The following is a 22,671-nucleotide window of genomic DNA, read 5'->3' as shown; positions in this document are numbered from 1 at the left end:
ACCTGATATCATGTTTAGTGTTTGCATGTGTGCTAGATATCAGGCTAATCCTAAGGAATCACATCTAATTGCAGTAAAGAGAATCTTTAAATACCTAATAGGAACAAAGAATATAGGGTTATGGTATTCTAAAGAATCTAGCCTGAACTTAATAGGTTATACAGATTCAGACTTTGCTGGATGTAAACTTGATAGAAAAAGCACCAGCTGGTCATGTCAATTCCTAGGAGAAAACTTAATATCATGGTTTAGCAAGAAACAAAACTCGGTTGCATTATCTACTGCTGAAGCTGAATATGTTGCAGCCGGGAGTTGTTGTGCTCAAATCTTATGGATCAAACAACAATTAGAAGATTATGGCATTAAACAAGATAAAATACCCATTAATTGTGATAATACAAGTGCCATTAATCTAACTAAAAATCCAATTCAACATTCAAGAACTAAACATATTGAGATAAGACATCACTTCATAAGAGATCATGTACTGAATGGTGATGTGACACTCCAATTTGTTTGTACTGATGATCAATTAGCTGACATTTTTACAAAACCCCTAAGTGAAGAGAGATTTAGTGTGCTTAGGAGGGGATTAGGAGTGATTGATCCATTCTAGTGGTAGTTTCCACTAGATTCATTGATTTTGATGATTAGATTGTGGTTAAAATAGAGTTTCTTTTCAATGATCATCAAATCAGATCATAATTTAGTGATTTTCCCTCATTCGGCACGAACATAGCATGATTTTTAGGTGCATGCCAAAGTTCGAGACGACTCGAGTAAGTTTCAGAGTCGGCTCGTAAGGGGGAGTCGACTCGCGCTTAGTCGGGAGTCGACTCGAGGTCGATGGCAGCAGAGGTGGAGTCGACTCGCACACAGTCGGGAGTCGACTCGCGCATAAGGAGAGTCGGGGTCAATAGGCGCATAAGGAGAGTCGACTCGCGCATACTTTGGAGTCGACTCGAGGTCGAGTCGACTCGCGACTCAGAGGAGTCGACTCGCAGTCGGGATCCGACTTCTTAACCCTAGCTCCATCGTTTTCAAAACATTTCTATTCTCCGCCGCCACTGTTCACAAGCCCTAGAGCCGACTCCTAGGTCGTCCCCAAGCTTTTTCCGTCGACTTTTCACCGTCCATTAGGGCTTTTCCTCCCATTCTAGGTCACTATGCCTCGTAAAGCCGTCGTCCGGAAGAGGCCCCAACCCGAGGCCGGTCCCGAGAGGCGCTCCAAGGCTCGGCACGATCCCGCGAGGTCACAACCTCCGGCTCGTTCCCCGCCGAGGGCGGTTCCCGCGAGGCCGTGCGCCGGGAAGGCGGTCTCCACCGGGAGATACGTCGATTTCGACTATCTCTCCTGGGAGGGCTTCACCATAGGTGAGAGATTGCGTGTCCAGGGCTTAGAGTATTTCCTTACATTAGATCTCCCCACTTACCTTGGATTAGTTAGAGAGTTTTACGGTACCGTCCATCGGGGAGATGGGGGTATCGAGGGCACGGTAGCCGGTGTCCCTCTGTTCGTTACGGAGGATCTTATTGCCCACATCCTCCACCTTCCACAAGTAGGGGTGGCTCCCACACACCCCGAGGACAGGACTGAGGCCCTTACGGCCATACTAGGATATCCTCCTCAGTCCCCTTTAGACGAGGTATCCGCTAGCTCACTTTCTGTTGAGGTGCGGATCCTCCTGAGTATTTTGTCTAGGTCCATTTTTCCGAAGACTGGCCGCTTCGATTTTGTTTCTGAGAGGGACCTCGCTCTTATGTTTTATATTCTTCAGGACACCCCAATCAACTTTCCCAAACTCATTTATAGGTATCTATGTGAGCCACTAGATAGACCTAGGCTCACCCTTCCCTACGGTATGTTGTTCACTCTTTTGTTTAGGGAGTACGAGATTCCTATTCCTGAGGGGGAACCCTCTCACGCATTGCGATGGACAGATCGCATGCGTCCGGGGACCCTACACAGGATGGGGTTTCGGAAGGTAGAGGGAACATGGGTTAGGAAGTCATCTACCTCCACACATACCTCCAGACACTCTCCTAGCCCTGAGCCAGATTCTGACTATCCTGACTTTCCCTCCACTTCTGCTCCTACCACCTCAGCCGGACCTTCCACCTCAGCTCCACCACCTATGGAGGTCCGGATCGCTCCTGAGCAGCTCCTGGAGTTGCGGCAGGAGATTGTTAGAGACCTGCGAGATGAGCTACTTCGGGAGCTCCGAGGTTCAGTGCTAGCTCCCACTCCTGCACCCACATCTTCTGAGTTGGTCCCTTCCTTGACAGCCGTGACTGACATGACGGCCCATGTACGGAAAGAGATCTACAACGTGAGGAGTTTGATTCAGGCTCAGTTCTCTAGTATGAGTGAGGTCACGGGCATCACTCGGAAGATGCGCGATGACATCCGGAAGGACATGAGCACCACTACCCAGGGGGCCGAGCGCTTGTCGAATGTGCTCATCGACAAGCTGGACGCACTGCAGAAGTCGGTCCTCGAGCTCGATACGACACAGAGCAGGGCCATTCAGGCCGTTATCCGACAGCTCGAGAACGTCACCAATGCGGTCCAAGCACTGGTTGAGCGCATGCCTCGGGGAGCCACATCCTCGAGAGGAGGAGCTACATCCTCGAGGAGACCGTAGCTGCTTTTGTGTTTTATTTTGACATGTACTGTTTTGCTTTACTTATTGTATTCTCAAATGTATTCACATACACATCAATACAATGAGTAGACATCTTATCTTCATTTCTGTGCAATTTGATCTATGATTGATTGTGTGTTCTGCTTACCTCCTTTTTGCTACGATGACAAAAAGGGGGAGAAATATTGAATAGATATGTAAATGGAATCAACATAAAAGAAATCAAAATGAGAATCAAAAATTAAAACATAATTTGTTCTTAGTGGATTTGGTACCTCGAGGCTCATTATCTCTCTTTTGGGGCTCCTAATGGAGTAATCTCCAGAATCTATTCAAGGGATATTCGGAGATTAGCTGAATCCAACTCAAGAACAAATTGACAGATTTTCCCTCTAAATACCAAAATTTAAAATTCAAAAACTTCAATATACTAAAAGGAAATTCAGAGAATCAAAACATAGTAGAATGCATATGTTGAGGGGGAGAATCTGAATTTTTAAGAAAGCCAAATCATTAAATATATATAAGCCAAACAATTGATTGCATGATATGAAGGCTTATATAATTCCAAATGAAAGGGGGAGCTTTAACTCCAAAATTTATTGTTTCACACCTTTCAAGCTTGGATATATTAAATTACCAGACATTTGAATTCATTTATGGATTTTATTTCCTTGTTTATTGAGCAATTCACTTTACATATACTCAAAGTTTTGTCATCATCAAAAAGGGGGAGATTGTGGAGTGATTGATTAAAACCCTATTTGATTTTGATGAGCTCAAAGCATTAGAGTATATATGTTGTTTACTAATGAATTCAATTGAGTGTTTCAGTGAAAATCTTGTCTAAGTGTCTCTAGATTTGGTTCAAGGTATTTTGGATAAGTTAAGAAGTCAGTTTGAACCAAAATCTGAGACTCGAGTCGACTCCGAGATATTACGAGTCGACTCCAAGCGTATCAGAATCACTGGCACTGGCTCGAGTCGACTCCGGATCAGTACGAGTCGACTCCGACTGAGAACAGACAGATGGACAGAAGGACACAACTTAAAACCTGTCAGTGAGTCGACTCCTGAAGTGCGCGAGTCGACTCCAATGTTTACCGAGTCGACTCCGGAGAGGTATGAGTCGACTCCAAGGAGTCACAGGTAGAAAAGTCAGAGAGCGGTTTTCGACCCTGAGATTCGAGTCGACTCCTGTGGAACGCGAGTCGACTCCGATGGTTGGCAGGTCGACTCCAAAGATAGTGAGAGTCGACTCTCAGCAGTTCACAAGGCAAAAGTCAGAGAGCGTTTTTCGGACTCTGAGATTCGAGTCGACTCCCGCATTGCACGAGTCGACTCCGAGACACCGCGACCCCAAAGAAGACAGAAGACCAATTTGCTGTCTCTGAGATTCGAGTCGACTCCCAGACAGCTCGAGTCGACTCCAAGGCAGCGCTTCACTAAAAACACAGAAGACTAAGTTTCGGAAACTGAGAGCCGAGTTGACTCCAGAACAGTTCGAGTCGACTCCAAGACTGGACGAGCCAAAAGACAGTAGATCGAGAGTTCGGGCTCTGAGCGCCGAGTCGACTCCCAGGATTGTCGAGTCGACTCGAGTGGACCAAGTTCAAAAATAGATCCACGGACTCCATGGGATGAGCCGACTTCGAAAATGCCAAGTCAGCTCCAGAAGTTGGCGAGTCGACTCCGGGTCAAGTCGAGTCGACTCCCAGTCGAAGAGGCGACTTTAATTCAAATCCGGAACAGTTGCCGAGTCGACTCCAGAAAAGCATGAGTCGACTCCCGCTACAGCCGAGTCGACTCCTGATTGCGCGAGTTGACTCCAACCCACCAACGGACATATTGTCAGGCTGTGCAGAGTGTGCAGAACGGGCAGAAAAAGGTCTCTAACGGCTAGTTTCCGTGGGGGATGGCTTAAATAGCCACAGAAGACTGTAGCAAGGAAGAGAACAACTATTCCACTCAAAGTAATCAAGCTTTCAATCTCTGCAACCTGGTTTTCAACGGAAAAGAGGGAAGAGCAACATTAACTGCATCCACCTACTTCTTCCCAACATTGAAAGAGATCTCCTCCTGCATTCAAGTCGACCAGACATTCAAGAGGAGACCCGAAGTTCAAGAAGCCCTACTCTACTCCAACTCAAACGTGTTTGAGGGCTTCTAACTTCTCTTTTGTTTATATTGTTATTTATCTGCTTTTGAGAAGCTCTGTTTTTCTGTTACTCCTTTTTACTTCCATCTTGTCTTTGCTTGGTTCAATCGGAGGATTGAATCAAGGGTATTGAGGTTGGTTGGTGAGCCGAGTGTAAAACCAACGTGTAAGGGTTCGATTGTGATCCCGGGAAAACAATCGGGTTGGTTCTAGTCGGTGAGCCTGGGAAAACCGACCGAGTTCGTTGTGAGCTCGTAAAACAACAAGTTTGGTTGTGAGCTTGGAAAACAACCAGCCGTAATCTAAGGGGTTATAGTGAATTCCCAAGTGAGACTTGGGGAGTGGACGTAGGAGCAAGGGTTAGCTCCGAACCACTATAAAACATTGTGTTTGTGATTGTTTGTCTCTCTCTATCTCTCGCATTTTATTCACCGTACATAGAAACTAATTAATCATCTCGCAAAAGCATTAATTAGTTATCCACAAAAGTTTTAATAGCCAAATTATTTTAAAACCCAATTCACCCCCCCTCTTGGGTTGTCTATCTGGGCAACAGGTTCCCTCGTGCTCGCTGATCCCCAGAATGCTCATAATAGAATGCTTCACCCCTCGGTCAGTCTTCGGGCTGAAGCAAATGGCAGACTTGGTCAGATTGATCTGCTGACCCGACGCTCCGCAGTTCGCCCCCAAGATCCTGCTAATGGCTTGTGCTGATCCCCTCGTCGCGCATGCCAAAAGTATACAGTCATCATCAAATAACATATGTGAAATCCTGGCCGACCCAGCCGCCAGACCATAGGCCTCCATCTCCTGCACCTCAGTTGCCTGTCGGAGCGCTCGGGACAAAGAGTCTGCACATGGGATGAATAAAAGTGGTGACAAAGGGCAGCCCTGTCTCAACCCCACTGATGACTCGAAGAAGCTCGATGGAGATCCGTTGACCAGTAAGGCAAAGGACGGGGACATTATACATCCAAGCACCCATCTGATCCACTGTGGGTGAATTCCAACCCCTCCAGGCATCGCCGCACAAATTTTCATCTCATCCTGTCGTATGCCCACTCCATGTCGAGTTTGACACCCATCAAGCACCTGCGCTTGGGCACTCTCTAGAGGTCAGTCATAAACTCATGAGTAATGAGGACATTGTCGGAGATGGATCGCTCCCCAACAAAAGCCCCCTGCTCAGGGTAGATGAGTCTGGGTAGAATGGCCCTCATCCTCTGGACCAAGACCTTCGCCACAACCTTATACATAGTGGTGCACAAACTGATCGGCCTAAAATAGCTTGGCTCGACAGGGTCCTGTCTCTTTGGAATCAATATGATAAAAGTCCGCCTCCATTCCTCGGGCATCGCCGCTGACACAAAGAACTGCTAGACTGTTGCAACCACCTCCTGTTTGACTATGTGCCAGTACCTCCTGAAGAAAAATAGGGAGAAGTCGTCCGGGCCCGAGGCTCTGTCCTTACCCAATGACCAAAGGGCCGCCTGAACCTCCTCCCCTGACACCTGGGTGACCAAAATGTTAGAATCCCTCATATGCCATGAAAATTTCGAAATAATTTTTAGATTGCAGCGGAAAAACATATGCGGGATCCGTTCATCGCATGAACGTATTTTAAAATCTTTCGTTTGTAGATAGATTAGAATTAAATTATTTTAAACCATTTTAAAATCATTAAGAAGATCAGATCTTCACCTCGTGCGGGTAGATGGTCTCTACAAATCTGATTTATGTGGTATTTGATCAAGGCTCAGTGGAAGCCGCACATGCGTCCAGCCTCTACGGGTATCCACACGAAGTAATGAGTTGATCGAAGCCTTTGGATCTCTCCAGGGTGCTAGCTCCCTTATAGAGAAGGCTATTGATGGCTGAAGTCCTCTCCTTTGAATCAACCTTTGATTGCCTTGAGAAGAGGAAGAAGAAGGAAGAGCCAAGGAAGAAGATCTAAAAGCCCTTTCGCAGCCTTTTCTTTTTCTTCACTTTGGAACCAAAAATGGGAGGAAGAAAGGGCCACGCCACACTCTTTTTCCCTTCTTCTCTCTTGCGGCTGAAAGGAGGAAGAGGAGTGGAGGGTTGCTGCCATGAACCACCAGAAAATTGCATGAATAGAGGGGCCAAAACCCCTCTCCTTTTAATGCCATAATAGATAAGGATGAGCTCCTACTTTTTAGGAGCTCATCATTATCATCTTATTTTCCAAGAGAGGAGGGGCGTAGCCCCTCCTTTTCATCTCACGCAAGCACCAAGGGGAGGGGCGTGGGCCCCTCCCTCAAGTCCAATTAAATCCATCATTTAATCAAATTAAAGGGTGATTTAATTTGGGTTCATTTCATGAGTCCAATCCTATTCAAAATAGGATTTTTATGAACCCATTTCAATTTCCTCCTTATCCTAATCTAATTAAGATTTAATTGAACCATGACTCTATTGAACTCTTCAATCCTAATCCAATTAGAAATCATTTAATTAATTAGATTAAAATTAAAATTAATTAGGACTTGAGAAAATCCTAATTTAATTAGGACTTGTTCAAATTTCAGCCCTAAGATAATTAGGACTTTAGAAATCCTATTCCAAGTAGGACTCTAATTTAATTTGAAATCCTAATCCAATTAGGACTTCATGAATCCCACTTCAAGTAGAACTCATGATCAAGTCCAATTAATTAAATCCAATTAATTAAATTAAATTACAATCCGATTGCAATTATTCATTCTTCTAACCACTAACTCTTAGCGGGTTAACCATTTATCAATCTAATTGATCATATGTGATTCTTAATCACAATTCAACCATCGGATCGGTCAATACTTCTAATGTGTGTGACCCCATAGGTTCTATTCTGACTGGTAGTGAGATATATTGCGATCTCTATCACAATATCCTTGAAAACTTTTTTCAATGGGTTGAAACAATTTCAACTCAACTCACCAAGGATTATCGACCATCAAGTTGATCCCTGTGAGTCTCACCATCCATCAGTGACACCTAGCAGTATGTAGTGGCTACCTAGCAGAATAGAATGATGAACCTCTAGGTGCAGTTATCGTGTGATACAGTCCTTCTATTATGGATCCCTACAGACCGGAGGTCATGGATAACTCATCAAACCCCGTTGTCTGTCATATGTCTAGATTTATTCGACTTGAGTTCGATAGTGGAAAACTCTTTCTCCATTTTATATTACTGCCCTGGCCAAGATCTTAGAACTCAGTCTAATAAATCACATAGGATCACTCCTCTTCTATCAAGGTTGATAGATTTCATGTAAGTGCATACCCTACTCCTACAGTGAACCTACTGCAGCCAATCTATACAACAAGGACCCATATGACTAGAGACCATGTATATATGCAGTCAAACTACAATAACCTCATTGTGAATAGCCGAAGCACCGTAGGTCAAAGGACTAGTCATATTACTGCAACATCAAGCAAGTCACTGACGAGTAGATAGACATCCAAGTGACTTCTTGTCTTGGTCACGCTCAGTACCCTTGTTTTTTAACAAGCACCTGCACTATCACTTCAGTGTCCCTACACTGTGGATTTGAGTCTCGTCCATCCATAAGGAAAGCGATCTGTGCACTGATCGGATCGATCACCGTCCTCGTGATGATTCATTGATCAGGAACATTTAGAAATTAATCACCAATGATACATGACTCAAATTCTCAACTCTTGAGAATATGTATCATCATCTTATTAATTTCTTGGACGATTCATAGACACATAAATAATATGAATGATAAGATGCCCATTTATTATTCAATAATAATAAAGTCAAGTACAAATTTATATCCCAGAATTAATAATGTGTCCGCCAGATTGGCTTCTAGGGCATACATCTAACACAAAATTGTGTTCTCATCCACTGACACCTGCCTCCCTAGGTCCAGTCCACAAGCTCCTCCCACCATGCCCCTTGACTCGGTCCATCTGTCATGAAAAAACCGCTCCAAGGTCCTTCTAACTATCTTCTGGTCCTCTGACACCTGCCCACTGCTATCCCTGATCCAGCCTATCCGATTCTGCTGTCTCCGGATGATGGTCAACTAGTGAAAAAACCCAATGTTCCGGTCTTCCTTCCTGATCCACTAAACCCTGGACTTCTGCCTCCAAAACACCTCCTGCTATCTGAGTAGGGAGTGATGTCTGGCCAGTAGTCCCCTGAGCTCCCCCTGATCCTCCTCTAAAAGGCTGCCCCCACCATCCTCTAGAGCCTATAATCTGATGATGGATGACTCCGTCTCCTCCACCCTCCTGAAGATATTCCCCACCTCCTTATTCCATCTGAGCAGCCGGCGTCTAGTTAGCTCAAGTTTCTAGGTGACCCTATACATCACACGCCCCGAATTAGCGTCTGCCATGCCTCCCTCACCACATCTCACGACCGCGAATAGGACAACCACACCATCTCAAAACGAAAAGGACAATGAACTGAAAAGGTATGAGAGGTGCTTAATAGAACCGGGCAGTGATCAGAAGCACCTGGGCAGGTTGCGCACCCAGAAGTTTGGGAACCTTTGGATGCAACCGGTCGACGTGAACACTTAGTCAATCTGCTCCTAGACATGTGCCCTCCTGTTGTTGCACCTAGTGAATCGCGGGCTAGTGAAACCAAGGTCAGCAAGCCCGTTGGACTGTATGAAATCCTGAAACTCTCTGACCTCAATTTTGTTGGTGAAGACCTTGCCCCCACTCTTCTCCTTCGGGTCGTCGATGCAATTGAAATCCCTGCCATTATTACCGAGTGCCCCAGCTGGATGAGGTTGGTGGCCACCTCCCACAAAGCTCTTCTCTTCCGGTAATCTGTACTAGCATATGTAGCCAAAAGGACCCAAGGGGGTCCAGCCCCTCTGAAATCACTAGAATCACTTGCTAGCTACATTTGTGGAAGACATCAATGCCATTTCCCCCTAATCTCCATAACACAATGACACCCCTTGAGATGCCCCTAGACTACACTGCATATGTCCCCCAGGATCTCGGGATAACACGCCTGACCCGCTCCAAGTTAGCTCCCGACAATAGGGTCTCAAATAGAACACAAACATCAGGGTCATATAGACTCACCAATCTACAAAAAGTCGGCCGGAAGAAGAGCTTTTCTGCTCTCGGCAATTCTACAAGAGAATCTTCATAACAATCCTTGGGTATTCCCATGTCTGGCCGCACCAAGACCCCTCCCGCCTCACCAAACACCTCTTCCTCTCCCGGACCGTGCTTCTCAAGTGCATTCTTCAGCTTCTGAACCAATGCCTCATGGGCTGGCCCGCATGAAGGCCCAGCATAGCGCGACCCATCTACTCCCGCTGGGTGAACTCCCGTGCCGCGCCCATGGACCCGCATCTGCCCTCCCCGATGCTCCCGTGCCGAGTCCGGGTTCATCGTTGCTCCTCCTGGCTTTGGGCTCCTGCTTCTCGGGGCCTTTCCCTTCGAGTTTCCTTGGCCGACGGCATCCTGTGCCGACCCCGCCACGGTCGGACCCTCGTGAGCCACCGCGCCCCGTCGGGGGGTTGGGCCCGCGGAGTAGAGGTGATCACGGGCCTTCTGGCCCGCCCAGCCCGCCCAGCCCGGCTCGAAATTTTTCGGGCTTGGGCATTGAAAAAGGGCCCATTGGTCGGGCCTGGGCAGGAAAAATGGCCCGACCAAAAAAATTGGGCCAGGCCTGGACTTTTAAAAATGGCCCGGTTCGGCCCGGCCCGGCTATAAAACACTGATATAAAATATAATATATTAAAAAAATTTAAGAAACCCTAAAACTAAAGCCCCAAACCCCCCCTCCCCCTTCCCTCGCTGAGAGACGCCCCCCCCCCCAAACCCCCCCTCCCCCTTCCCTCGCTGAGAGCCGCCCCCCCCTTCCCTCGCTGAGAGCCTGATAGCCGCTCCCTGTAGCTGGTTTCCGCCGGTTTCCCTGTAGCTGTCGCCTCCTCTCGGTATCGTCGCCTCTTCAACGACCGACCGACGGCTCTTCGCGTCCTTCTCCCCCGGACGGCAACCTCTGCGGCTCCGGTCACCGACTCACAGTCACCGGTAAGATTTTTCTCCTCCTCCTCCTCCTCTTCGAGCTCGATCCCGGATGGATTTTGTTTTGGGTGGACCGGTGGAGACTGGAGAGAAAGAGGGAGGAGGGATTTGGTTGGCTTGATAGTTGATACACACGTCTGAACTCTGAGGAAGGGAGTGATCTTTCATCCCTTCTCTTTTTTGGTTTTGGTCTTGGTTTTCCTTCCCTCACATTGCTCCGGTTCCAGCTGGGCCATCAGGAAGAAAGATCGGGGGATTGGAGATGGACTTCTTGGAGGGTGGAGATTCTTTTAATTTTCTCCTCTCGGTTTCTTCTCCCTTGACCTGAGAATCTCAGGGAGCGGCTATCAGGCTGAGATGGGCTCCTGATCCCCCTTTTTTTTTTTTTTTTGCCGGTTGGATGGGGCTTTATTTTTATTATGATAAATACTACTATCCCAATTGCTAATGTTTCAATTTTGTGTTTGTAGGTTTTGAGAGTTAGAAGATGCAAGGATGTTCTTCTACAGTTTTCTATTATGGAAGTGGCTTCAAGAATTATGATTACATTTACTTTTGAATGCACAAAGATGCATGTTTGTTATAATGTTAATGGGACAATGTAATTTGTATTTTGTCTAAATATGTAATTGTCTAAGTTTGTAGTTTTTATTGTTGGGTTGCAATTTTCAGCTGGACAATAATGTTTCATACATTTTATTTTCTTTCTATTGGCTTGAAGATGCAAATTTTTTCTTTTTTAATGTTTGTAGATATATCCAAATTTCAAAGTTTGAAACCACCACCAATACTATCTATTTGAAATAGGCTAGTTATATGCTTAACATTAACCAATTAACCATTGGAGAAATAAAATAAAGGTAGAAAAATACATCCAGTTTTAGAGAGTCCATTAAGCTGTTGGGCCATTTTGGTCCATTTCTAGATTCCAAAAAAAAAAAAAATCGGGCCTGTCGGGTCGGGCCTGTCGGGTCGGGCCTGGGACCAGATTTATAAGGTTGGGTCGGGCCTGGACAAAAATTTAAGCCCGACAGTCGGGCCGGGCCGGGTCTGGGCATAGCTATCGGGCCTAATTTTTGCTGTAGAGCCCGGCCCGAGCCCGGCCCGGCCCGGGTTTTAATCAGCTCTACCGCGGAGGCTCGTTGCCGCCCGGCTCCGCTCCCGTGGCCCCCACCGGCACCACCCCCTGTCCGAAGGCCCTCCCCGACCGCCGGCGATTAGCTCCGGCTTTTGAACCGCCGCCGGTCGCCGGCCTGGTTTGTGGGAGCCATCCCTGCCGCGGACGCCTCTGGTGTGAGGGCACCGAATGGAAACGGCCCGGCCTGCGATCCCCCGGCCCAGTGACCCCACCCCCGCTTGGAAGGGCTTCTACCCCTTTTCAGTGGGCACTGGCCCACTTCCCGCTCCCGCCGGCTGCGGGTCCACCCCGCTGCCACAGGCTTGGGCCTGGCCTGGGTCCAGCCGCCCCGCAGCTCGGCCTAAGATGCGGATGTGGCCCGACCCCTCAGCCTGTTTCGGTGCATCGGTCGGGCCTAGGCCCGAGCTTTGGGCTCGGGTTGGCTCGCCTTCCGACCGAGTGCAACTCGGAACCGGCTCAGTCGACGACCCCGATGTCACCTCCACAATCGGCGCCGAGTCGCCGCTCTCCTTGCATATTTCAGAGGAGAAGCACTGGGCAATCTTCTTGGGCTTCTACCATTCCTCGGATTCCGGCGGTGACTCGGATGTGTTCGGTCCTTCCTTGGCTGGACTCGGCCCCGAGTTGGAGGAAACTATTCCCCGGGTCGACCCAGCGTTGGACTCGGTCTCCTTCTTTCTTTATGAATTGAAGAGTCGTGTATCTACAGATTGAAAAATCATATATCTATGGAAATATATCTTTGCACCTATTTTTAACTCTATAAATATAGAGCATGATGACTAGAAACAACAATCTTCTCCCATCCCTTCTATCTTAAAATCTTTATTCCTTCTTCTACCTCCTAAATAGTTTCCTAGAGGGTTTTTAGAAATTTCTTCAAAACCTCTATCCGCAGAATTCTATAAAGCTTTGTTATATATTGGGGGTGATTTGTCATGAATGCGTTAGCAAACTTATTTGAGTAAGGGCAAATATTGTCACGCCCCTACCTACGCGGGGCATGTGAGGAACCCAGTGCCCATGTGGGGGCCACATGAGGGGGGAAACATGGGGCTCCCCTGCCAGATATTGATACCGCTTGGATCAATTTGCAATCCAATGGAAGTGGGAGAAAAGACAAGAACAATTTCTTGTGTTAGGAGGAAGATAACTTTCATTCAAAAACTTGGATGCCTCCTCATTACAATTCATGACTATTTATAGGCAAGTCATGGGTAACATGAAAAGACAAAAGAAAATGAAAGGTCAAGAGTCACCTTAATATGGGTAACTCACACAATAAAAGACATTAAAGCCAAAACTAAATTCTCTTAGAGAATTTAAGAGGTTAAAAGACACCTGCCTCTTAAAATACCTATAACTTTCCAACCATAACTCTGATTTTAATGTTCTTAGGCTTGTTGGAAAGATGAGAAAGAGACCCAAAACTTTCATCCTAATAACCTTTCTACATTCGGCCATTTAATACCCTGAAAATGGCATGCAAGTTATATGACGTCCATGCAATTGTATCAGATATTGTCCGGTTCCGAAGCTTCACGCAAGCATTTTTTCACCCCTCTCCGGTTTTGTTTTTCTCCCAAAACGCGTCTGCAGGATTTGGAAACACCCGCCTTATATGCCCAGGCTCTGGAACGAGTCTTTTCGATGTGGGACTATTGAGCCTCACACCCTTCTCACCATCGAACAAGAGCTGTCCTCGGCTCTGATACCAAATGTCACGCCTCTACCTCCGTGGGGCACGTGAGGCACCCAGTGCCTACGTGGGGGCCACATAGGGGGGAAAACACGGGGCTCCCCTGCCAGATATTGTCCGATTTCGGGGCTTCACGCAAGCGTCCTTCACCCCTTCCCGGTTTTGTTTTCTACTCAAAACGCGTCTGCATGCGCCTCATATGTCCAGGCTCTGGAACGAGTCTTTCCAATATGGAACTATTGAGCCTCACACCCTTTCCACCATCGGACAAAAGTCGTCCTCGGCTCTGATACCAAATGTCATGCCCCCACCTCCACAGGGCACGTGCGACATCCAGTGCCCACATGGGGGCCACATGAGGGGGGAAACACGGGGCTCTCCTGCCAGATATTGTCCAGTTTCGGGGCTTCACGCAAGCGTCCTTCACTCCTCTCCGATTTTGGTTTCTTCCCAAAATGCATCTGCAGGATTTGGAGACACCCGCCTGATCATATGCTCAGACTCTGGAACGAGTCTTTCCGATGTGGGATTATTGGACCTCACAAATATTACCTTAAAAATAGCGATTTACGTGCCTCTCAAAGCCTTGAATTATTTTATTATTTTCTTTATTTCAAACCACCCTTCCCCAACATAAAGCTCCTGAGACTAAACAAAAATATCTAGCAAAGTCGAGGACTGGGGTAAAATTTTCATTTAACCGGGAATAGAAGCCAGATGACAGTCTATCCAGCGATGTAGCCAATAACCTTTTCTATTATTCCTTAGATTCGAGTTGATTTGGGAACAAAGAAAGTAGTCTTTGGCATGTTATGGTTGAAGTCTTGGCTCTCGAATTCTCAGCAGCCATGTTACAAAGTGGCACTCCAAGCTCAGGTCAAAGTGCATGTGTTCAGAAATGAATAACTACAGTCATAACAGTTGATGCTTAGCGTGCTGCAATGAAGCTCTTTTGCAGAAAAATATAAGGGAAACTGGGCGAAGAGAACATTACTTACACGAGGAAAGCTAGAGTCTCGGATCGCAAGCATAATCTGCCGCAAAGGGACTAATTTGTAGCCTCCTGATAACGGTGCAATAGAAGAAGCTCATCATTTGCTAGTGTTGCATGGATACAGTAACAATAACTGGATTCAAATAGGTATCCACGTATTTGACTTCTGTAGAGGAAAAAAAGAGAGACAAATATGAAAGATAAGTTATACATTTACCTGAAATAAATGTTTATATCTTTAATATTACTTGTTTAGATAATAAAAATAAGTATTCAGAAGATACATTACAAGAAATCATAGGATCTGCATTAATATTATTTCAGTGGAAGTTTTAAAAATGCCAGGAAATAACATATTGCCTTGCATTTATGATAAATTGTCAGGTATTAATTTGTAGCTCATCTTTATTTTCTTCACGATAAGTCTGAAATGCTCTTTGGAGAATGAAGATGTGATTAGCTGACACAAACTAAAAATACTGGCTAAGAGTATAGATTATTGCTAGGTTCGGTTCTGATCCCAAATAAGGATGTACAAGATCAAATTGGCCATGGGTCATTGTATGTTGTTGTTGCTGTTTTCAAGGGGCAAGGAGATGATTTTTTTTCTTGGAGATGTGATGACATAATTGCCAAAAATTTAAGATCTTATATTTGCTGAATCCATTAGATGATACAGGAAAAGAAGTTCAAAAATCCTTGATATAATACTTGGGATGGGCTATATATCCAGTAACTTTCTCTTCTCGGATGATTCTGCTGTCTCCCGCTGAGTTAAAATAGGTGTAAATATAAGTTAAACGATGAAACATAAAGCAAACCTAGTTATATAGATGGCTTTAATTTAGAATCCATTTGGTATTATTTTTTTCATTTTCTGTTTTTGTTTTTTTAAAAAAAATCAAGAAGAAAAATAAACTAGATTGGTTTTTTTTTTTGTTTTTACAATTATTTCTAAAATCTTCAAAGCCTTTGGTAGCAAAAGTTTATTGCTTTCAAGAATAGCGACATTAGAGGAAACAATCGTAGAAGTTTAGCACAAATACTATTTTCAACATCATTTTTTATGTGATATTTTACTAATTTGTAGAGAAACAAAAATATGAAAAACATAACAAAACCAAAATCCCTAAACAGGCCCTGCACATGAACAGGTAGAACACAAGCTTAGTCAACAAATCTTACAACTATTCACAAATAAGCTGATGAACTAAAACGATCTTCTATAAGGGCAACGACTCTGGTGATGCCAAAACATTACTCAGAAAATTCAAGTTCTGCATTAGCATTGATGATATTAATTATGATAGCTAGTCCATTTTAATGATAATCGAGAAACAGGTAAAATCTCTTCTTCCATAAGTCCAGCTTGAAATATTGTTACAATAGTTTTTTTTTTTAATGATGATCCTAGCCATTCAGACACATTGGTTTCATGGCTAGATATTCTCACCAAACATCATTCCACTCTCTTGAATTGGCTTTAGACTGGTTTGTAGCATAAGCTACTTTTTTAAAGTAGCATTCTTCTCTCTGACGCCTTGAGGCATTTCAAAGATTCCACCCATGTAGTTGTATAAAACATGAATTGTAATATTGACTACACTTGTCAAGCTATTGCATGTTGAAACTTTACATATAAGAAAAATATTATAAATTAAGGAAAAAGGGACAAGGGAGAAAAAAAAGAATCCATGGCCCACATCACATGGGCAAAGTATGGCCATACAGAATCCATGCTTGTGTTTTCATTTTTATTATCTTTGTTTTCATGTAGTGGAAGCAAGTAAAATATGCCTATATCCACTTCAGATATCTGAGCTGCTGAATGTATTTGCTACCAACCTCAGCATCATTAATTGCGCAAGCCACACAGTAATGTTCCTGGAGGAAAAGAATTAATTTATTAGAAAATGCCTTTGACAAGATGAATGGAGATGCTGCTACTTAGGTAAAGGCTAATGAGATACTACAATGTTGACCTGAAATCATGACATTAACCATTCCACATTATATTAAACATGCACTTGCCTGCATCATGTACCACTCTTCAAACTCATCAAACAACTCTAGCTGTTCGATCCTGCAACAGAGTAAAGTTAGAGGCTATTATTACCTTATTATTCGGATGACTTATTTTAGCTTCATGCTTAGTTTTGGACTCATAAATGCAATTCATGCCTTCAGTGAACTGGGGCCAGAAACTCAGGTTGTGGCAATACAATTTACCCATATTCAGATTTAATAGAGTATGATAGTCATATACCATCGGTAATCATAGTAGAGCTGAATAATCAAGAAGCAGTAAGAAGGAAGGCATTTAGAAGCCAACTTTGCAGTTGAAAAATGAGTTGCATCAATTTTTTACTTTTTTGTAAAAAATACTTGCATATTGCAAACCTGTCCAACCGCACAACATAAATGAAATTAGTGTGCACACATGTCACCAAAGTCAACGTCCAGCACAAATATGAAGTTCCAGAAACTACTATTTAGCTTAAAAACAGCTTTCAGTGGTAGCCCAACCAAGATTTGAAGTCTCAGAATCAGGCACCAGACTGGTATGTTACTGATTCAGTATGATATGGTCAGCATAGCGTGGTAAGCACCCCATATACCAAGATAGCTCCCGACCCCATTTCTCACTTTTTATCATGGTACCATCTGAAACTGGGCAGTATGGGTCGATATGTGACACACCCCAGTTTTGGACAATATCGGGTGGTAGGGTACAATTTAGGCCGATATGGATCGATTCAGGGCCTGTACCGACCCGAATGATGTTTTCGTGCGGATCCCATATAGTGCTCAGTAATCATGCCTAAAATGTATACAAACGACTCTAATATTATAACTTGAACAACTACCCATTTTGTTATGCAGCCGTGCATGGTAAGGAGTTTGTCTGGCGATGATAAGAATAGTAGTGAAGTAAAGAAATGCAAAAAACCAAGAGGGAAATGACAGAATATGAACCATGAGAAAATCTTATGTGAAGACAAATCTTGGTGCTCATTTTCTTCCTCTAGCATGTAGCAAACAAAATAACATTTCTAAATTTCACACTGCATTTATTAAAAGAAAGTTGTAAGCATTGTTAGTTTTACACCCTCTGCAGCAATTTTTGTATAATTCAATAAGAAAAATCTTACCTGTGTTTTTCTTGAATTTCGATAAATTCATTATATATCTGCAGCATATCCCATGCAACAGCTCTCTGCATCATCAAATATTAGAGGGAGTGGATCATGAATTTTAGCTTCAATATGTGTAGGCATTGTTTATATCTAACAAAGAGAGAGTCTTTTGCTAGAAAAATGCCATCTATTGAAAGAACACACCTGCCATCCATGATCAACGAAGAGTTTCTGCTTAGATTGTAAGCTCGGTGTAGCACGTATACCAAGGAGAGGGCATCCTCGACTCTGCAAAACAAGCCAATATGCATACATCACTTCTATGATTTGTCCAGGCAATTTTTTATACATCATCAGTTAATAAATAAAAAATACATGGTAAAGACAATTATCAGAAATGCAGAGAATGAAAAAGAAGCATATTTAACAGGATCATATTTAAAGAAAAGGGTAAATAAAAAAAAAATAGAAACTTGAAATCTATGCCAAGGAAGATTGAAAGCCTACAAAGTGGTTTTTGATGATCTATAACCTCAAGATAAAAGGGGGCATAGGTGAATGTTGAATATGTATGTTATGTTGGCAATCAATAGAAATAAGTTGTGACGATAGTCGAGCTAAAATGAGAACATTATTTCCAAGATTGAAAATAGACATGGTTGCATTGATTAGGAAAAGGGGCAAGCTTGCATAGACCCTAACACCACTTTAGTCAGAGAATCTTGGTAAGTCCAAGAAATTAGTTTTTTTTTTTTTGTGAACCTATCAACAACTTAAAAACTGGAACCAATAGGTTTGATACTTAGATCATAGCAAAACATCATACCATGTCATTGAAGCTGCCTTTTCTGTGCACCCTCTCCAATGCATGAGTTTAAGGTCTTGGAGACATGATTTTTGGTTTCTAAGAATTGTTAGTAGTGAGATCACGACCTATGATGTGGATCTCCAATTTGGATGGTCAATAATAGTTTTTTGTATTATTAAATCTTGTACTAGATATTCAAAGTTACCTATGCCATTTAGATTGAAAATTAACCAAATCAGGCTACAGATTCTATTAAATATTAAAATTGAAGAAATCATGAAACATCTTATTCAGATTCTGATTTGGTTGCAAGCAGGTGATTAACATGGATCCTGCTTGAATTGTCTGGTTAAAGCTAATTTATAATCTGATACAGTAGGAACAACAATCACATACAAAGTTCCATTCAGTGCATCAGGTGCACCACCGCAAACTATTGAATTTTCCCATTAAAACAGGTTAAAAAAAATCTTTTATTTATTCAGTAATCATATCAGCTCTGACTGCAGAACAGACCATGCATCCCTCAATTCTCCTCCTTCTTTCTCATGTTTCCTTTTCTTCTAATTTCTTCACTCTCTTTCTGTTTTCATTATTTCTTTTCCCCTTTTCTTTCCTCTATTACACTACATTCCTTGAAAGAATATTTTTCACTACAGCAATTTCTGTCTGAGGTTTTAAGTTTAATGCTTCCAATGAAGAAGGGTTCAATCTCAGGAGCACAGAGCAAATCTTGAGCCCCAACATAAACAACTGTTGAAGGGCACAAGTTTCCAGCTGACCTAGTGCACATCTTAAATTATAAAGAAATTGTTTAAAGTCTTTCTTGACTTCTTGATTAGCTCCACTGCCGTACTGTTGGCATGTACAATTAAAAGCTCAATTGGCTGCAATGACAATAATATCAGATTCATAAAATAGAATACTTACACATAACTGAGATAAAAAAAATACAATCATGATGATAAGATAATTTATAATACCTCAAGATTTTTTTATCATTTGCTCTCCAAAAGCATCATCAGGATGGATCTGAGTAGCAAACCAGGGAAAATTGTAATACCTCCAAAAATAAAAGCTATAAAAGTAGGCTGAGATCATGGCATGAAATGGGAATCAACTTGTTCATATAAGAAAAATACTGCATTCGAGAATTTTTTGGCAGCCCATCCAACAATGGCATGGGTCGAATCTGGATCCAAATATATTAAAACGCACTCTGCAATTATAATGATGGCAGGTTGACGGCAACATGATCAAAATGAACCAGTTTAATTTTTCTCAGACATAGATTTTAGGCATCCTATAGTATAAAAATCTCAGGAACATTAACATTTAGATTTATATCTTGTAAACATGGCAACATATGTTAATTTTAAGGCTAAAGTCAGAATGTCCCACCTTAACTGATAGTAGTGCAATCTCTATGTATTAAAAATAGTAGAATACCAAGTAATGCAAACTCACAATTCTATATTTCCGAACTAAAGTGCTTTTCTTTTAAAATTCAAAAATAAATCTAGAAAAAAAATCTAGATAGAACCACTGTTATATAGACATAGACTTGAGAATTAGATTCTGAGACTTGTCCAAGTGTCAGATATAAAAAGGTGGACAAAAGATGATATGGTGATACGTAGAACAAAATATAATTTAAATAACCTTTAACGTATCACCATATCTTCATTTACAAAATAATATATATTCAAATATTTATCTAAATAATTTTAAAAAACATAAAACATGGTTTAATATATTATATATAAATAAAATAATAAAAAAATATTAAAGATATTATTTATTAAGGTTTTCAATATACATGTTGCTCATTCACACATTCCAACAAGCTTAAGAATTTCCAAAAATAATATTTTGCAAACTTATTTTAGTACTCTGTTGAAAAACAAAACCTAATTGTAGTGGATTGAACTCATTGTAAGTCCAACTGTCTTCCAACTTCTATAAGCTGATAAGTATCCAAGTGTCAGATACGTATCTAATTTGGATATGTATCTGGCAAAGATTCTAAAAGCTGGATGCCACTGTCCAGGTAAGACAGGAAAGAACAAAGAAACTTATCATTGTGTCATTGATTATGACTGTTAACTTAAATCAAAATAAGGCGATAAATGGTCCACATTGACTTGATAGATATGAGAATAAGGAAAAGTGGGAATATGTACCTGGGATCCAAGTGAGCCAGACCTATGATGCTATCTAGTTTTTGGATATCACGTATATCAGCAGAGAGTAGCTTGTAATGATCACTTAACACTTCACCTCTTTCTGACATAAGGAAAAACTCTATCATGAAAGCACAAGAATACAAGGCATAACAACAACACAATGACTCCAGTTAAACAAATATATCATACAATACAGGATTACAGTCAAAGTACCGAGTAAAATTAAACATATGATTGCTGAAAAATAGATAAAAAGAACAATATAAGAGCATAGTGCATTATCTCGTTGCTTCAAGCCGGTCGGTCGATGCCGGTCTCCGGACAGGAGGGATGCCGCTCGATTGAGGCTTGAGGGCTGCTCGGACGGCGTCGGAGAGGAGGGAGGAGGAGGAGATCCTCGGGTGGAGGCGAAGCTACAGAATCGGTAAAAAAAGAAAAAAACACACGAACACACGAACAAGACGAGGCGGAGAAGGAGGAGAACAAATGAGAAGGAGGGAGCGGAGGGAGGCAGAGAAAAATACCTTGGGCGGAGGGGGTTGGGGTCGGTCGGTCGGTCGGCGCTGGAGAGGAGGGAGGAGGAGAGGAGGTTGGAGTCAGACGATCGGCACTGGAGAGGAGGAAGACGGGGGGCTATGGCAGCACCGGAGAGGAGGAAGACGGAAGTTAGGGCAGCGCCGGAGAGGAGAAATAGGCGTCGGATTAGCTAGGGCAGAATGAGGGCTCGATCGAGGTCGGGCGCTGGGTTTGGAGGGGTCCTAGCCTTCGACGACGCTTATAAGCGTCGTCTTAGATCGACGCTTATAAGCGTCGTCTTAGATCGACGCTTATACGCGTCGTATTAACTCAATGCTTATAAGCGTCGTTTTAGGTCGGGGACAACAATGACGTTTAAAAGCGTCGTCCTAGGTCTAGTTTCCATGCTTCCCAGCAACACTTTCGCTTGAGGATTACGACGACGCTTTTAAGTGTCGTAGGTTTTTTCAAATTGCCGACACTCATTAAAAGCGTCGGCAAAATTTGGCACACGAGCCAAATTTGCTGACGCTTTTTTCTAGCGTCGGCATTCAAGAGTCGGCTTTGCTTCTTTTTTTTGTTGTGCAATAAAACGAGCACTTATTTCCTTCTTCGATCTGATCGAAGAGCCTTAAGGAATTTTCCAGTTTGTTTTCCTACTTCATATCTGAACTCTTTGAACTTTTCAAAACTTTAGATTTGTGTTTCATAAGATACACATACCCATATCGTGAAAAATCATCAGTAAAGATAATGAAGTAAAAAATAACGATCTCTGACTTGTACATCGAATGGGTCACACATATCAGTGTGTACCAGTGAAAGTATCTCAATGGTCCTCTTTCCATGTCCTACAAAGGGTAATTTGGCTTTTTTTTTTTAAGGCAGGATTCACAAGCTGGATATGACTCGAAATCGATGCCTAGATATATATGTGTAAATAGATACGTACATATATACAAATACATATATGTATTTGTTTACAGTTTTGAATAGTTAGGCCATCATCTAGATCATTTTCTTTGGTTTTAGTTTGTGCCTTTGTGGTACCATAGCGTAAGGCATGCAGAGTGACACTTAATATTATTCTTTGTGAAGTTATAATAAAAATTTTATATATTTTTAAACATGGATGACCATGATTGTGTATAATTATTAACAGCCGGGATCTTATTCTATGGAAAAGTTTTTGTTTCACGTTTTACGTTTGTTTAAATTGTTTTTCTATAATGCAAACCTCTAAACTGTATGACCATGTCAATAGGTTTGTAGGATTGAGAAACTCCCAGACGAACTTTAATCTGCTCAAGTTGTTTTGTAATTATTTTTTTTTTATGATCTTCACTTTGAATCGT

At 42.8% G+C, this 22,671-nt stretch overlaps 1 protein-coding gene across 1 annotated transcript; it reads right to left on the bottom strand.

Annotated features, from left to right (window-relative positions):
- Positions 1-16,406: 16,406 nt before the first annotated feature.
- LOC149767919 (leucine carboxyl methyltransferase 1 homolog) lies at positions 16,407-22,043 on the bottom strand. The gene is made up of 7 exons (XM_089929398.1): positions 22,040-22,043; positions 20,798-20,900; positions 19,240-19,396; positions 18,011-18,094; positions 17,822-17,886; positions 16,701-16,752; positions 16,407-16,553 (listed from the first exon to the last, which is right to left on the bottom strand). The coding sequence occupies exons 1-7, from the start codon at positions 22,041-22,043 to the stop codon at positions 16,467-16,469; spliced, it is 552 nt and encodes a 183-aa protein (XP_089785524.1). The 3' UTR covers positions 16,407-16,466.
- Between the last annotated feature and the right edge of the window lie 628 nt (positions 22,044-22,671).

This window comes from Phoenix dactylifera, chromosome 3 (genome assembly GCF_051530095.1).
Source record: "Phoenix dactylifera cultivar Ajwa chromosome 3, Ajwa_hap1_PhDact_Kaust_v1.1, whole genome shotgun sequence".
Classification (NCBI taxonomy): Eukaryota; Viridiplantae; Streptophyta; class Magnoliopsida; order Arecales; family Arecaceae; genus Phoenix; species Phoenix dactylifera.
The sequence above is the reverse complement of the archived record's forward strand: the minus strand, read 5'-3'. Positions and strand labels throughout refer to the sequence as shown.